The sequence below is a fragment of the Rattus norvegicus genome, chromosome 7 (assembly GCF_036323735.1).
Source record: "Rattus norvegicus strain BN/NHsdMcwi chromosome 7, GRCr8, whole genome shotgun sequence".
Classification (NCBI taxonomy): domain Eukaryota; kingdom Metazoa; phylum Chordata; class Mammalia; order Rodentia; family Muridae; genus Rattus; species Rattus norvegicus.
The window spans coordinates 118,315,229-118,331,846 of record NC_086025.1 but is presented as its reverse complement, the minus strand read 5'-3'; the positions used below and the strand labels follow the sequence as shown (position 1 = coordinate 118,331,846).

Below are 16,618 nucleotides of genomic sequence, written 5' to 3'. Positions count from 1 at the left end.
CCACGTACGAGCCACTATTCTAGGTGTTGTACACATAAACTCATCGGTGGCAATGATAAGGTATAATAAGGAAGGCCCACTCACACATAACTACCACTGCTCTAGTCCGTGGCCATCAGAGAGCCTGGCTCAGCTCAACAACAATCCCAGGGACCTTCGCCTTTCAGAATCTTTACTCACAGATCACTGACTACGCCCTTGAGTCCAGTGACCACTACAAAACACCGGAGGAAGGGAAGGACTCCTCAGGGTTCTGGCAGCCGCAAACATACCCTTATTTGTTTTGCTCAAATTCTTTCCTGACTCCATCATCCACTTAAGATAACTGCTGAGAGTGGCCTCCTGTTGAGCACTTCTGTATTTTGAAGCTGAGTCAGAACACCTTACCAAATAGCTAGCTCCATGTGGTATTCCAGCTCATGGCATAGGTAAAAATAAAGGAGACCGCCATCACACAATTCTTTTTATAGAGGAACTTGATGTTCTCTCAAACAATTGAACTGAATCATGGCTGAGTCAAAACGCCACATGGTATCTTCAACTAAGCTGATGACTTGTCTGGGTTTTTGTTTGGGGGCAACTTGTTTTGATCTTCTGGAGCACTCAAAGACTTGCTGGCCACAGACTCAGTAATGTTTAGGGAAAACCCATATGTATGAGTGTACGCAGATAGACAGATTTATTTTTTACTCCTGTGGTGTTCTGACTTCTGAAGGGTTTAATCTATTTGCTTTCTTCATGAAAGTTAGTCAACATATTTATGCAAGCAACTAAGCCACTTTCTATCCTTTGAAAGCAACATTTTACCACAGTGATGTTCCCTATACATTCCTAACTAGAGTCTCTCTTCTGTGCTTTTATCTTATATATAAGGGCTCAGGAAAAATCATAAAAATACGATCAAGGGGCTGGAGAGATGGCTCAGCGGTTAAGAGCACCCGACTGCTCTTCCAGAGGTCATGAGTTCAATTCCCAGAAACCACATGGTGGCTCACAACCATCTGTAAAGAGATCTGATGCCCTCTTCTGGTGTGTCTGAAGACAGCTACAGTGTACTTATATATAATAAATAAATAAATCTTAAAAAAAAAAAAAAAGAAAGGGGGCTGGGGATTTAGCTCAGTGGTAGAGCGCTTACCTAGGAAGCGCAAGGCCCTGGGTTCGGTCCCCAGCTCCGAAAAAAAGAACCAAAAAAAAAAAAAAGAAAGAAAGAAAGAAAAGAAAAGAAACAGCTACAGGTGTTTCTTGCCCCCCCCCAAAAAAAAAAAAAAAAAAAACGATCAAATGCTCATATGTGCTAGATGTGAATGGAAGAGTTGGGAATGCAGAGTCAAATAAGAATCCAGCCTCTGAGGTAATTATGTGCTTTTAATACTCTGTGATGGTCTCGAAAGGAAGCAAAAGACAGGACAGAGGCCTACTGATCAAAAAGATTTGCAATATTAGTCATCATTTCTGTGCCACTATACCCGAATACCTAACAAAAACAACCTAGGACTTCTTTTAGCTCACAGCCTCAGAGGGTATAGCCATGCTTGGGTGGAATATCCTGTGAGCAGGTAGCAGAGAAGACAAGAAAAGGAAACACTCGAAAGGACCAGAACATGACATAACCTCCAGGGCAGCAGTTCCCACCCTGTTGTGGGTCGCAACCCTTTGGCAAACCTCCATCTCCAAAAATATTTATATTGTTATTCATAACAGTAGAAAAGTTACAGTTAAGAAGTAGCAGCAAAATATTTTATGATTAGGGGATCACCACATATGAGGAACAGTATTAAAGGGTCACAACATTAGGAAGATTGAGACGCACTGGTCTAGGGTCATCTCCTCAGTGACCTACGTCCTTCAATGAGGCTCCGCCTCCCACTGTTCACACTTCTTAATAATATAATCACATGATGAATTAATTCATCAAGGGAATAATCCATTGATCAGAGCAGTCAGGATCCAATCAAGTCCCAACGCCCATCAGTTGACAACCAAGTCCTCAACACATGAGCCAGTGGGGATTATTTTGTACTTAAACCCCAGCAACATGAGAAGTGAAATGGAAATAAAGTATGAGGGAAATCACAGTGTGTGCAGACAAAGAGGGAAAGAAGGTTCCAGACATTTGTAAAGTTAATGTCACAACACTTGTACTGTTTCTTTGGTGGATACTGGAAGCAAGCCAAATATTGCTTATTTTACTACATGAACTATAACTGCCCCCAAAACTTGGCAAATATCTTAACCTTCATTGTCAAATCAATTGGCTTTGGAATCACCTAGGAGACACACCTCTTGGCATGTCTATAAATGTATCTTCAGAGAGGTTTAACTGAGGGAAGACTTGATGCCAAACTGCAGGTAGAGGTGGAAAAAAGACTAGTTGAGCACAAGCATCGCCTCGCCCCAACCCCGACTCCACACTAGGCCAATGCGAACAGTGCTTCACAGGTCCTACCTGTGCCTTCATGAAAATGGCAAACTATTCAGTGAGTCAAAGTCTTAACATTGCTTTTTGTCAGGCATTTGGCCACAGCAATGAAAAAAGCAACAGTATAGGTGGTTAAAGAAATGAATACATAACATGGCACCCTAAACAGCTTTTTAGTGTTAAAAGTAATTGTCTCACTGTGTACTGGCTGGTTTTGTGTGTCAACTTGACACAAGTTTGAGTTATCACAGAGAAGGGAGCCTCCCTTGAGGAAATGCCTCCATGAGATCCAGCTGTAAGGGATTTTCTCAATTACTGATCAAGGTGGAAGGGCCCATTGTGGGTGGTGCTATCCCTGGGCGGGTAGTCCTGGGTTCTGTAAGAAAGCAAGCCAGTAAGCAGCACCCCTCCATGGCCTCTGCATCATCTCCTGCCTCCAATCCTGCCCTGTGTGAGTTCCAGTCCTGACTTCCTTTGGTGATGAATAGCAATGTGCAAGTGTAAACCGAACAAACCCTTTCCTCTCCAACTTGCTTGATGTTTTACGGTCATGATGTTTTGTGCAGGAATAGAAACCCTGACTAAGACAAATTGGTACCAGAATAGTGGGGTATTCCTGTGACAACCTGACCATGTTTTGGGGAAGACTGTGGAAGGTCTTTGGAACTTTGCATTAGAAGAGCCATTGAGTGTTAGAGCTCTGTGGGATGTTCTGTAGGAGCTTGGAAGATAATGTTGAGAATAGTGCAAATGATGGAGACCTGGCTTGTGAAATCTCAGAGGGAGGATTAAAGGCTCTTATCAGGGCCATTGCTGTTTTGATTGTGAAGATTCTGTGGTTTTGGTTTGCTGGGGCTGAAGAATCAACAGTGATTAACAAGATACCATAACTACTAAAGTGAAACCTTTGCATTACTGGGACTATTGATGCTGGTTAGTTGAAACTAAGAAATTAATGGTGATTAAGAGATCAGGGGCTGGGGATTTAGCTCAGTGGTAGAGCGCTTACCTAGGAAGCGCAAGGCCCTGGGTTCGGTCCCCAGCTCCGAAAAAAAGAACCAAAAAAAAAAAAAAAAAAAAAAAAAAGAAGAGATCAGCATCATTAAGATGAAATCTTCTGGGAACTGTTTTCTGAGAGCACAAAGAATCTGTGTTCCAGAGATAGCCAAGGTTGTACCTTGTGCTGCAGCCGTACTTGGTAATGTGTAAAAGTACACAGGTGGTACTGGCTTTGAAGGCGTGAAGGGGTCATGGAGAGCAGCTGAGGCTTGGCATTGTGAGAGAGGCCAGAGAAGGCCATTGGTGAAGGTGCAGCCTCAGCTGCAGTTGATGGCCCAGAACTAGAGGTGTCATCATTCAAAGAAGTTGAGGCTTGGCACCATGAAGAGAGCCTATGAGAGGCTATTGGTAAAGCCTACTTGCAGCAAGAGAGCAGCATTTTGGAGATGCCAGTACCATGAGATGACCACCAAGAACAGCAGCAGCAGTGGAGTACAGGCAGCTGGAGCCTATAAGACAAGCTGTGTGCTACAAAGGGCAGAGCTGGGAAGTGACCCAAGCCCTTGGAGGAGTCCAGAAGATTGTGAGTGGATTCCAGACATTGGACAGTTAAGAGTTCGATTTTGATTTTGCTTGTGACTGTGTCCTGATATTTTCCCCTCTTGAAGGAAAAAAGTATTTTAGTGGAGCCCACAGTTAAAAGACTTTGAATTTCAAAAAAGATTGGCTATTTTAAAGGGATTGAAATTTTAATATGTAGGAATTTGTAAAGACTATGAGACTTTTAAAGTTATTTAGATCTTGGGGATAAATAAGAAAGTAAGGGTTGAGGATTAATAGTGATGTGTTTGTGTGTCTAGTTGACAAGGGGTCAGTTGTACTGGCTGGTTTTGTGTGTCAACTTGACACAAGTTATCAAGAGAGAGTCTCCCTTGAGGAAATGCCTCCATGAGATCCAGCTATAAGGCATTTTCTCAATTACTGATAAAGGTGGAAGGGTCCAGCCCATTGTTGGTGGGCTGGTGGTCCTGGGTTCTGTAAGAAAGCAAGCTGAGCAAGTCAGGGGAAGCAAGCCAGTAAGCAGCACCCCTCCATGGCTTCTGCATCCACTCCTGCCTCCAGGTTCCTGCCCTGTGTGAGTTCCTGTCCTGACTTCCTTTGGTGATGAACAGCAATGTGGAAGTGTAAGCTGAACAAACCCTTTCTTCCCCAGTTTGCTTCTTGGTCATGTTTTGTGCAGGAACAGAAACCCTGACTAAGACACACTGTTAAGAATGGTTTCTCAATGGAACCAACTGGCTCATCCTCTGTGCTCTATTCAATTCAATGTTCACTAAGCATCAAAACTGCCTAGGCACTCTGCCAGGAGATGCTCCAAAGACGATGGTTCCTGCCCTCAAAAAGAGTGCTATACAGTAGGAAAAGATTGGTAGGGAAAGGAAATTATACTATCGAGGTAGCCTGGTAGATAAGGTAACAAACCTGAAAACCTGAGTTCAATCCCCAGGACCCCCATAGTGGATAGAACTCAATCATACGGCCTTTCTTTCCCTCCCTCTCACCCCTCAATAAAAATGTAACAAGTAAAAATGGCATTCCATTATGAAATGAGGAGACAGTGAGACGTTCACACTGTAACACCTCCCTCCTCTCTAAACAATTCAGTATGTTATAAAAAATGTAAATGTGTAGCCTAACTTATGAACGAGATATATAACTTCACACACAGAAACTGAATGGGAGCAGTCAACTGAACCTAAAAAGCCAACATACCCACAAAGCAGAATCCTCTAACTGAGGACTGGGTGCCTGCATAACAAGGGCTAAATGTCCCCTATCCCTTGTGGTGATCAGAAACACTATGTGGTTCACAAAGCCAGGACAGGACTCCTCTGCATGTGAGGATAAAAAAGACCTGCAAACACTGTAGCCAACATGCAGGCTACACAGGAAGCCATGTCCAGGAGGAAGCACAGAGAGCTTCACAGAAAGGACCTGGACAAAGATGGTGGCTGCCCAATAAGTAAAGACCCAGATTTCTAATACTACTACTATCTAAATCACCAACAAAATACCTGCTTTTAAGCCAGGATCCCCAGGATGAGGTACAAGAAAATATAAAACTTTCAGAGGGAGGAGTGGGCTCAGAAAGGAAAAAAGTTCTTGCTCAATGAAAGGTAATGAGGTAAAGGTTCACAAGAAAAGTAGCTACAGGAAAAACTGGTTCCTGCCCTCACTATTCCCAACGGCCCACGGACAGTTTGTGTTCTAAAGCTGTAACCCTAGGCTATATTGAACTAAGTTGTAGAGCCCAACAGAACACTTCGATCTACCAAGATGACTCAGCGGGATGAAAGCGCCTCCAGCCAAGCCTGACCATCTTCCATTTTAGCTCAATTCCTGAGACTCATATGGTAGGAGGAGAGAATGTAGGCCATATTGTTTCTACACACACACACACACACACACACACACACACACACACACACACACACACACCAAACAAATAAAAAAGTAACCTCAGGGAAGAAGACTTCCATCAGGCAAAAGGGGAATCTCAACAGCTCTATCTACAGAGAACCTCTGTGGGCTCTCAAGCAGGGGACCAAGGGGCAAAGACAGCAGTTACTACAACACCAAGAACATCAGTTCTGGGCACTCTGAAAACCCAGACCTGAAGAAAAAAATCTAGAACTCTGGGGCTCAGTGGGATGTCTCAGTACTTTCATGCCTAGTGACTCCATGGAAAAGCACTGTGACAACCACTGGAGTACAAGGAAAGGTAGCCAAGGGCCCAGACCCCTTAGCAACAGGGCGTATCCACACGGCAGGCTGAACACAGGGTCAAGTTCAGGATGGTGGATAGAACCTTACCCTATGAAAGCCGCAGCAGCAGGACAATAGCCTGATCTGACAGCTACGCCTAGAAGTTTACCGTTTTGTTTTTTACTTAGGCAGAGAGTAGAAAAGGCCAAAACCCTTCAGTTACACACACTCAAGAGGGTTCTTTTGGGGACTACTGATATACAGGAAATTAATTTACAGGCAGAAAACTTTAAAATAACCCAACAACCCATGCAGATGTGGCCCATTTCCTGAAAAGCTCCCCGTCTCTTTCCCTGCTAATCCCAACCTCCACTGACCACCACTGGTCACGTGTGCACACTGACTAACATGGACTAGTGTGCCAGTTGGTAAAAGTATATTCTTTGTGTCTGGCTCTTTTCATTCAGGATTTCTGGAATTCTCCCATGTTCTTCTGTGTCAGCAGTTCATTTCTTTTAATTATAAAAGTTTTAGGACGTATCCTGATGACCGACATTTGATCATTATTTGATCACATCAGTTAAGTCACGAATGTTCTTTAACAAGTGTTTTGTGGATACCCATTTTTGTTTCTCTTGAGTAATACCTAAAGTCATATCATGTATACATTTAAGTTTATGAAGACCACCATTCTGTTCCCAAGCAGTTACGTCTTTTACAATCCCACCCATAACATATAAGTGCCCCTGTCACCCCACAATCTCTCACAAAACGTTGATGCTGTCATTTTAAACTCAGCCATATGAATCAGCACACGGAGTTTGTTGTTGCTGTTTGGAGAGGTTACTGTTGTTTCGTTCGTTGGTTTTTAAATTTTTTGTTAATCTTTATGTGGACGGGTGTTTTGCCTGACTGTCTGTGTGCGTACCCATGCCTGGTCCAAGATGGCCAAGGAGGAGGCAATGGATCTGTGGGACTGCATTACAGACAGTTGTGAACTGCCACCTGGGTGCTGGGAACTGAAGCCTCATCATCTGGAAGACCAAGCAAGTGCTCTTAAACCTCTACGTCAAATAATCTCTCCTGCCATGGTCTTGTTCTATATCCCAGGCTGGCCTAGAACTCACTTTTAGCCCAGGCTGGCTTCATAATGGCAATCCCTTTCAAGGTTACAGAACTTCATCACCATGACCATATCCACGGATCTCATTATGGTCTTGTCTGTTTACAAGAGCTCTTTTAACATACAATTCACACTGCATACAATTCACCCATTCCAAGTATCTGACTCATTGGATTTTGGTATACACATTACAATGTTAATGTCTTACATTGTAGTAAAATATCTGTAACATGAAATTTGCCATGCGGGCTACTTTTAAGTCTACAATTCAACAAGTTTAATTTCTTTCACAATTCAACAGACATCACCACCACCTATTTCTAAAACTTAAAAATCCAAACTTGCAACTCTTTTTTTTTTCTTTTTTTCGGAGCTGGGGACCGAACCCAGGGCCTTGCGCTTGCTAAGCAAGCGCTCTACCACTGAGCTAAATCCCCAGCCCACCCGCAACTCTTAATCAAAGGAATTACTTACGTTCCTTGCTGCCCCAAACCTGATGGCCTCTAAATTCACTTCTCTATGAATCTGCCCTGTGGTTCATCAAGGGAATCATAGAATGAAATCTTTTTACAGCTCCTTTAATATCTTGGTGGTAATCTATGCTGAATTTTTTGAGGAACCATCAAACAGGTTTCTACGTTGGTCACACCATTCTACAGTCTCTCCAACAGTGTATAAGGATTGCATTTCCGGCTGGGAATGTAATTTGGTAACAGAATCCTGGTTACTTTGTCTTCTGAATGCTACCTTTTGATCAAGTGTTTAATTTTAAGTCTAGCTGGACAAAATATTTTGCCTAAATAGGATATTATCCATGTCTTAGATAAGAAATGATTGCCTAGTGCCAGGGTAGGGGGGCAGCTCCAGTGCTGTGAATGTGGGCAAAATACAATGACATATATGAAAACACTGTAAAACCCATCTTTATGTACTCCCAGAAAGGATTAATTTTTAAGTCTGCCTAGGTCACAAGGACACTATTTTCTTCTAGACACTTCAGATAGTTAGATCTACAGTCCATGTTGAAATATTTTTCTGAATGGTCTGAGATATAGGTCAAGGTTCATTTTAATACGTAAATAGTTGTTCCCTCCCTGCTAACAGAGGGCTTTAATTTGATCTTGGTTTTAAATGTACAAATATTTAATATAGAAACTAGAGCTGGTCTGGGTGTTTTGTGTATGTCCATGTATACCGTGTACATGCCTGATACCCAGAGACCAGAAGGGGACATGAAATCCCCTCAAACTGGAGTTACAGATGGTTATGAATCACCTTATGGATTCCAGGACTCAAGCACTGGACCTTTGGAAAAGCAGCAACTACTCTTAACCACTGAACCATCTTCCCAGGCCTTCTCCTGACGCCGGGAAGCAGGACCTTTACTGTGTGGCTCTCTAGCAAAACATGTTTACACAGCAATCCCCTAATGTGTTTAATGAAAAGAAGAATGTCACATTTGTTTTTGTAACCTCAGCCGCCTGCAAAGACCATCTCATAGTACCCAATATACGGTTAATGATTAAGGCAGGGGTCCCAAACGGTATAGACAGACCCAAGCATCAAATCAACCAACGTTATTTTCCACAAGTATCCCACTGATTAGCATCCTAACCACTAGGCCAAGCAGCAGTACCCTGGGGTCTTCAACACCTTTTAGATACACACTCTTCTACTGTGTCTGTCTGCAGATGGGAAAGAGCTCAGACCAGTGTATTTTGTTGTTGTTGTTGTCGGTGTTTGTTTGTTTTTGAGATGGGGAGGATGTCACGGTGCTGACTGGTCCAGCCTCAAACTCAAGAGATCCATCTGCCTCTGCCTCCTGAATGCTGGGATTGAAGGGCTGTGCCACGTGACAGGCCTGATCCCGCCATCTATTTTTAGAAAAAGTTCTTGTAACCACTGAGCCTTTTTCCCACTATGCTCTCTGCCCTTTGTCCCCGACTGGGCCTGCTTGTTATCTCCCTACATGAGAAAAGGGCTCTGGGTCTCCTGGACAATACCTGGTCCAAAGGAGACCATTACTGTTAAGAGAAAATACTAATGTTATTTAGTATTAGGTGTCAGGCATGTTCTAAGGATGTTACTAACATGCAAAATCTCATTAAATCCTCACTACCACTCAACTGAGGAGGTCCCAGCGAACCTTGTTTTCATTAAACAGACAGGGAAACTGCAGCACAAACAATACTACAAAATCCATCAGGAACTGACAGCCTCGAAGCCTCTGTTTAAACGTTTTTATTTCATCTCAGCACTGAAAACATGCACCATATTGTAAGGCCAGAAACAGAAAGGTTAGAGGAAATGCTGAGCAGACGTCAAAAAGCCAGTCCAGATCTGCAGGCTCCTGGACATCTATCTCCCTTTAATCTAGTGGTAGAAGCAAGCCTGAACACGCCTCCCCTGGCCACCGCCTTCAGGGCCCCGCCTGAAGAGCAGAACCAACAGCTTCCTCACTGCCAGCTTGGGGACAAGGGTTGCCACCGCCTGCCCCTCTCAGAGCCTGGGCAAACTCTCGTCCAGAGCAGGCCTAGGCGAGCGCCACAGAGCCACAACCTGAGCGTGGGACGAGCCGGTCGAGCCCGCCGCCCCGCCTCGTCCGCAGCCCAGCCCAGCCCAGAGCCCCTCCATGGATCCTCTTCCTCCTAGGCAGCAACCCCCGCGCAGTTACCGGTTACGCTGCTCCTTGAAGAGCGCCGTGAGCGCGCGCAGGGCCTCCAGGTCCTGGATAGGTGCTGGCACCATGATGCCCGACAGCCGGGAGGGTGGCATCCTGGGCGCCGCCATCTTGCCACTCGCTCTCTGGGCGAGCCTGACGAGGCGGAGAGAAGAGCGAGAGAAGGGGAGACAGACGACAGGCGAGGAGACAGAGACGCGGTCTGCACGGCTCTGGCTTCCGCAGCCCGCGTCACTCAGATCCCGTGGTGCTGCAAGGCAGAGAGCGCGAGACTAGCTGTCTTGCCTCAGGCGAAGAGGACAAGGCGACGCGGCAGGGGGAGGGGGCGGGGGCGGAAGTCCCGCCTGAGGGGAGGGGGCGCAGCGGAAGTCCTGCTCCTGCAGAGGGTGTGATGGGGGCGGTCTTCGGTCCCCTGGTGGGGCGGCAGGGGTAAAGGCCTCCTCCCCGGAGGACAGAATACTGAGATGAAGGGGTCGGGGTAGGGTGGGGGTGGGTGGGCTGTAGAGTGTCCTAGAGAATGAGTGTCTTATCAGAGACAGATGTTTACCATGGGGAAGGGCCACCATTGGTGGGGTCCTCGTGCAGAGGTTTCCCTCTGGGGAAGAGATACCAGGCCGAAGTGGCGCCCCGAGAATAAGGGATGTTGTCCCTAACGAGACTTGGAAAGGAGGTCCCTGAGAGGAAGAGCAGGAATATTGGCCAGAGGTGCATGGGAGGGGACCTGGAGAGAAGACTTACCCTCAGGGTATGTGTTGCTAGGCCAACGACTTCCATTGCAAGAAAACCTGGAATAGAGACTTCCTCCATGGGAGGGAATGCTAGGTTGAAGTGTTCCGTTGAAGGAGACTTAAAATGGAGGTTCCCACATGGGGAAAAGATGCTGGATACCCAGAGCCATGGAAGAAAACCTTGGACAGAGGCTCTCCCCCTCGGGAAGAAGATGCTGATCAGAAATATTCCCATATTGAGACTGAAGAGCTTGCTCAGACATTAAGAATACTTTCTACCTTCCAAGAGACCTGAGTTTGTCTCCCGGCATGTATATGCAGGCGTCCTAGGGTTTTATTACTGTGAAGAGACACCATGACCAAAGGCAACTCTTACAAAGAAAACATTTATTTGGGACTGGCTAACAGTTTCAGAGGTCCGGTCCATTATCATCATGGCAGGAAGCATGGCAACATGCAGGCAGACACAGGGCTGGAGGAGCTGAGAGATCTACATCTTGATTCAAAAGCAGTCAGAAGGAGTCTCTATTCCACAGGTAGCCAAGAAGCTCTCTTCCATACTGGGCAGAGCCTAAGCATAGGAGGCCCCAAAGCCCACTGACACAGTGACACACTTCCTCCATTAAGACCACACCTCCTACAATAAGGCCATATCTCCTAATAGTGTTACTCTCTATGGCTTAGCATTCAAATCACCACAGGGGGAGAGGGGGTTACAGTTACCTGTAATTCTAGCTCCAGGAGTTCTGCAGACACCCACATGGTGTACACTTACACAGATAGAGATTAAAATATTTTTTAAAACATATTCCGCATAAAAGACAGCCTGGGACTAACAGCAAAGAAATAGAAAGCAGGCCTCCCTAGAAAGAGACACTCTGACTGGGGCCTGGGGAGGGGAGGTCCCAGGCAAAAGGTCCCCTGAGAAGGTAGAAGACCTGGACCCTCGAATTAAACTGTATCAATCCAGACTCCACCCTCAAGTGCCACAGCCTGTCATCAGTTGTGAAGTCTCAGACCCTGAAAGCTGGCTTCCTTGTGGTATCCTACCGATAATAGTCGTTTGTCAAGTACTCAGAATAGCTCATCGAGTTTTTTAAAACAGTTGAAGAGCCAGCAAAATAGCTCGCACTGCCAAGCCCAATGACCCTGAGACCACATGGTAGAAGAGAATCGATCTAACACATGGTCCTTTGACCTCCATTTTCTGTACCTCTACACACACACACACACACACACACACACACACACACACACACAATTTGAAGTTGTTTTAGTCACTATTCTATTGCTATAAAGAGACAGCACCAAGGAAATGCTTATGAAAGGAGCTATTTAATTTGGGCCTTGCTTACAATTCCAGAGGGTTAGCCCATCCATGATTATCACGGCAGGGAGCATGGCAACAGGCAGGCATGGCGCTGGGGAAGTAGCTGAGCACTACATCCTGATCCACAGGCAAAGAGAGAGACTGGGTCTGGCATGGGCCTTTGAAACCTCGAAGCCCACTCCAAAGTGACACACTCCCTCAACCAACAAGGCCACACCCACCAATCATTCTAATCCTTTCAAATAACGTCACTCCCTGGTGACTAAGCATTCAAATATGTGAGCCTAGAGGGGACATTCTTATTCAAACCACCACTGAAGTAAAAAGACTCGATTTGCCAGAAGTAAGGCAATAACGTGTTCTTCTAAAGGAAATGGGTGTACTTCACCGGAATTGGCTGATCTTAGTAAGTCACATATTTTCTTTCCACCACTCCTTACTTAATTGTACTATATGTACAAGAATTATTATCGAACCCAGGACTGGGAACTAGACATACAAAGATTGGCGGAAGGTGTTCTAACCTGAAGGGAACTCAGAGGCTAGAGGGAGAGAAACAGAGAGGCAAGTGTACTGGAGTCCAGTTAATTGCTGGGATAGACAGCTCTACCAACCACTGGTGTCCTTTAAAAGATGTAACTATAGAACACTAAGGATCAAGTACCATCAGTCTTTTCCACTTCACTGACTCCCCATTCATCCATTCTGCAACTACCTCTATGTGCCTCTATGTGGCATCTCTAGATGCCACGTGTGAGATTGCCTGGTAGGCGGGCTCATAACAATTCAGGGCATTACTCCCAAGCAAGGCAAACCTTCCAACTTTTGTCTTAAGGAACTGTAGATAGGATGGATGGATGGATAGATAGATAGATAGATAGATAGATAGATAGATAGATAGAATATATTAGAATATATGTATATAGACAGTATATATAGATAGGTAGACAGACAGACAGACAGACAGTGCATCCTTAGGCAGGTTGGCCTAGGTTCTACAAGAAAGCAGGCTGAGGAGCAAGATATCTCTATACATATAGATGTAGATATAAATGTAGATGTTGTAGATACGTCTCGCACATGAAGGTCTTCACCCTTCCCCTTTCCTGTCTTCTACTGTGAAACAAAAACTGCACTGAATCTTCCAAAAATGTCCCCATCTTAATTAGGGTTGCTATTACAGTGATAAGACACCGTGACAAAAAGCAAGTTGGGAAGGAAAGGGTTTATTTGGTTTATGTTGCCATATAACTAACCGTTCATCGCTGAAGGAAATCAGAACAGGAATTCAAAACAGGGCGGGAACTGATGCAGAGACCACAGGGACGGAGGGAGACGGGGGTTGCAGGGTGGGAGGGTGATGCAGAGGCCATGGAGGGGTGCTGCTTACTGGCTTGCCGCTCATGGCCCGCTCAACCTGCTTTCTCATAGAACCCAGGCCCACCGCTCAAGGCTACACTGCCCACAACAATCTGGGCCCTCCCATATCAATCGCTAATTTAAAAACTGCTCTGCCGGCTTGCCTACAGCTCAGTCTTAGGGAGGCATTTTCTTAATTGAGGTTTCCTCCTCTCAGATGACTTTATCTTGTGTCAAGTTAACATAAAACTATCCCCCCACGTCCCCTCTAACCTGTTTATTTTCTGGAATATTGCTATGGGCTCCTTATTTATCTCTTAGCTACACTATAAATTTTTTTAAACCTCTATATTTCACTCCGTTCAAAACCTCTGATGGATTTTTATTTTACTCAGATTTTCTAAATATTCAAATTTCCTAAATGGAATTTAGGCTTGCTTCCTCCCCGTAACCTGCTTTAGTTCCCTGGTCTCTGGTCCTCCTTCTCTGTTTTGCTTCAGCCAACTGGAAAAGGAAAGTTGCCCTCTCCCACAGAACTCTGCACACTTGGTTCCTGTTGCATAGGATGCCTCCCTCCAGATGCCTGTATGACACACTTTCTTCAATTGTCTGCTAGAATACCTTCCTCCTTCCTTCTCCACCCCACCCCCCACTACCAGTATCTTCGATTTCGTTTTTTTTTTTTTAATTGTTTTCACTTACATGTATGTGTGTGAGTTTCCGTGGGTATAATAAATACACCCTCTATGTACTAGAGCCTGAAGAGGCCGGAAGAGGGCATTAGCTACCCTGAAACTGGGGTGACAGGGTTTATGAGCCAGCGTGTGGGTGCTGGGAACAGAGCCCAATCCTCTGAGGGAAAACAAAAACAGCATGCATTCCTAACTACTGAGTCATCTCTCCAGTCCCAAACAATAGACTGCCACTTCCTGTGTGTCCCTGTTACTGACATTTAAACCTAGGGCCTTGTACTCCCTAGGTTAGTGTTCTACCACTGAACTGCCTGTCTGCCGAGCCCTGCCTCTGACTTCTTTAAAGAACATCTTGCTCCCATATTGTGTAGTCTTAAACTACTCTGCGCGTGCAATCCACCTCAGCCTCCCCAGTAGCTGGGTTTACCAGGACGCCGACACAGCTAGCTCACGAGATCTAATGAACTTCTCTATCAGTTTGCTTAGAACTCTAGCACTTCGCCCAACCCTGAGGCCAAGGAATCTTCCCTGTACTACAACGCCTACCGATTTTATGGCTAAACTCCATTTGAGGAGAGGGTTTGTTTGGCGTACAGGTTAGAGTTCATCGTCAGAGAAGCCTGAGGCAGGAACTGAAGCAAAGACCACAGAGGAGCATTGCTTCCCGGCCTGCTTTTTAGGGCTCTCTCACCTGGTTTTCTTGTACAACCTAGGACCACCTGAGATGGCACCGCCCACAGTGGGCTGGCCCCTCCCACATCAATCATAGATCAAGAAAAGGCTCCAGTGGAGGCAATTGCTATCCAGGGGGATTCTAACTTGTGTCACAAACCCTACTCTGCATAGCACCCAACTCGTTCTGCACTGCAGAGTTTACATGCCAGATTATCATTATTATTATTATTATTATTATTATTATTATTATTATTATTATTATTTATCTATCATGTTCACTACTAGAAAACAAGTTGCACTCGGGTAGAGATGCCCATTTCTAACATTATGTCCCCAGCCCAGCACCCGGAAAAAGGCCCAGTGGATGGTGCTGGATCAATAAATATTAATTTAGGAGAATTAGAAAATGAAGAATATTTTTTTTCTTTTTTTTTCTTTTTTTCAGAGCTGGGGACCGAACCCAGGGCCTTGCGCTTGCTAGGCAAGCACTCTACCACTGAGCTAAATCCCCAACCCCAGAATATTTTATAATACATAATATTTTCCGAAAGGAAAAGAACACGGTCAGGAACAGGGGACGAAGAGAAAAGAGGAAGTAAAAAAAAAAGTACTTTGGAAGGCAAAACGCAGACCCCCAAAAAAACAGGTATAGGTAAGAAGAACAAAAGCCAGTTAAGTCTGTCAGGCAGCTTAGGGCATTGACTACCCAGAATCTGTGGAAGAGCTCAGCCTTGACTGCACGGATGTGAGCAAGTTAATATTTCACTTGGTTCAATGGCACCTTTTACCGGTTTGCCTTAGGCAAACCACATGAGCAGGCAGATACACTGAGAGGTAACCTGTGACAGGTATTTGTATTGTGAGCCCACTACACAACAACAAAAAAAAAAAAGTCAGGAGCTTAAGTAATCAAGAAAAAAATAAGGAAGGGACCATGAGAAGGAAAGGAAAGGAAGGAAGGAGGGAGGGAGAGAGGGACAGAGGGAGGGAGGAAGTCATGGATGAAGGTGAAGGAAGCATACGGCAAACAGACGTGGACCAGATGCACATGGTTTTAGGGAGGCTAGGAGAGAGGCAGTAAGTGACCACTGAAGAGAATGGAAGATGCCCAGAAGAAAATAAAAATAAACAAGGAGGGCTGGGGATTTAGCTCAGTGGTAGAGCGCTTGCCTAGGAAGCGCAAGGCCCTGGGTTCGGTCCCCAGCTCCGAAAAAAAGAACCAAAAAAAAAAAAAAAAAACAAGGAAACTCCGGCTCCTGTATCTGACACTCCACCTTGCCCAGATCTTGTTTTCTGTTGCCGCCGTGAGGAACACCATGAGAAGAAGCAACCTGGGGAGAAAGGGTTTGTTCCACCTTTCATTAGTCTGTCATGGAGAGGTGTCGAGGAAGACACCTGGAGGCTGAGGCTGCAGCAGAGACCGTAGAGGAGTGATGCTTCCCTTCCCGGCTTGCTTTCCCTGGCTTGCTCAGCTAGCTTTCCTATATAGCCTAGGCCCACATGGGTAGGAATGGAATCACCCATGGAGTACCAAGCCCTCCTATATCAACCAACAATCGAGAAAAATGCCCCCACCGACAGGTCCACGGGCCACTCTTTTGGAGGCAGTTCTTCCGCTGAGGTTCCCTCTTTCCCCGAGTGTCAGAATGACGACGCTAATTGTGACATCTGTATTAACTCTTCTTACTAGAGTTGTCTGCTAGCTCTGTCTGTCCTAGTTACCTTCGTCATCTCCTCACAGCCTAGAGTCATGTGAGAGAGAAGCCTTGACGGAGGCGAGGTCAGATGAGCTATGCACATGTCTGAGGATCAAGGCCTTGATTGCTGGTCTGTATGAGGTAGCC

General features: G+C 45.4%; 1 protein-coding gene across 2 annotated transcripts in view; it reads right to left on the bottom strand.

The window, feature by feature from the left end:
* The window catches only part of Atxn10 (ataxin 10), a 123,452-nt gene extending 113,121 nt beyond the window's left edge, over positions 1-10,331 (bottom strand). The window contains exon 1 of one of the 2 annotated variants that reach the window (XM_063262941.1): positions 9,985-10,331. In XM_063262941.1, the coding sequence (XP_063119011.1) occupies positions 9,985-10,100 (116 nt within the window). In that variant the 5' untranslated portion in view covers positions 10,101-10,331. The remainder of the gene's footprint in view (positions 1-9,984) is intronic. The other variant, NM_133313.2, reaches the window with a different exon arrangement.
* Between the last annotated feature and the right edge of the window lie 6,287 nt (positions 10,332-16,618).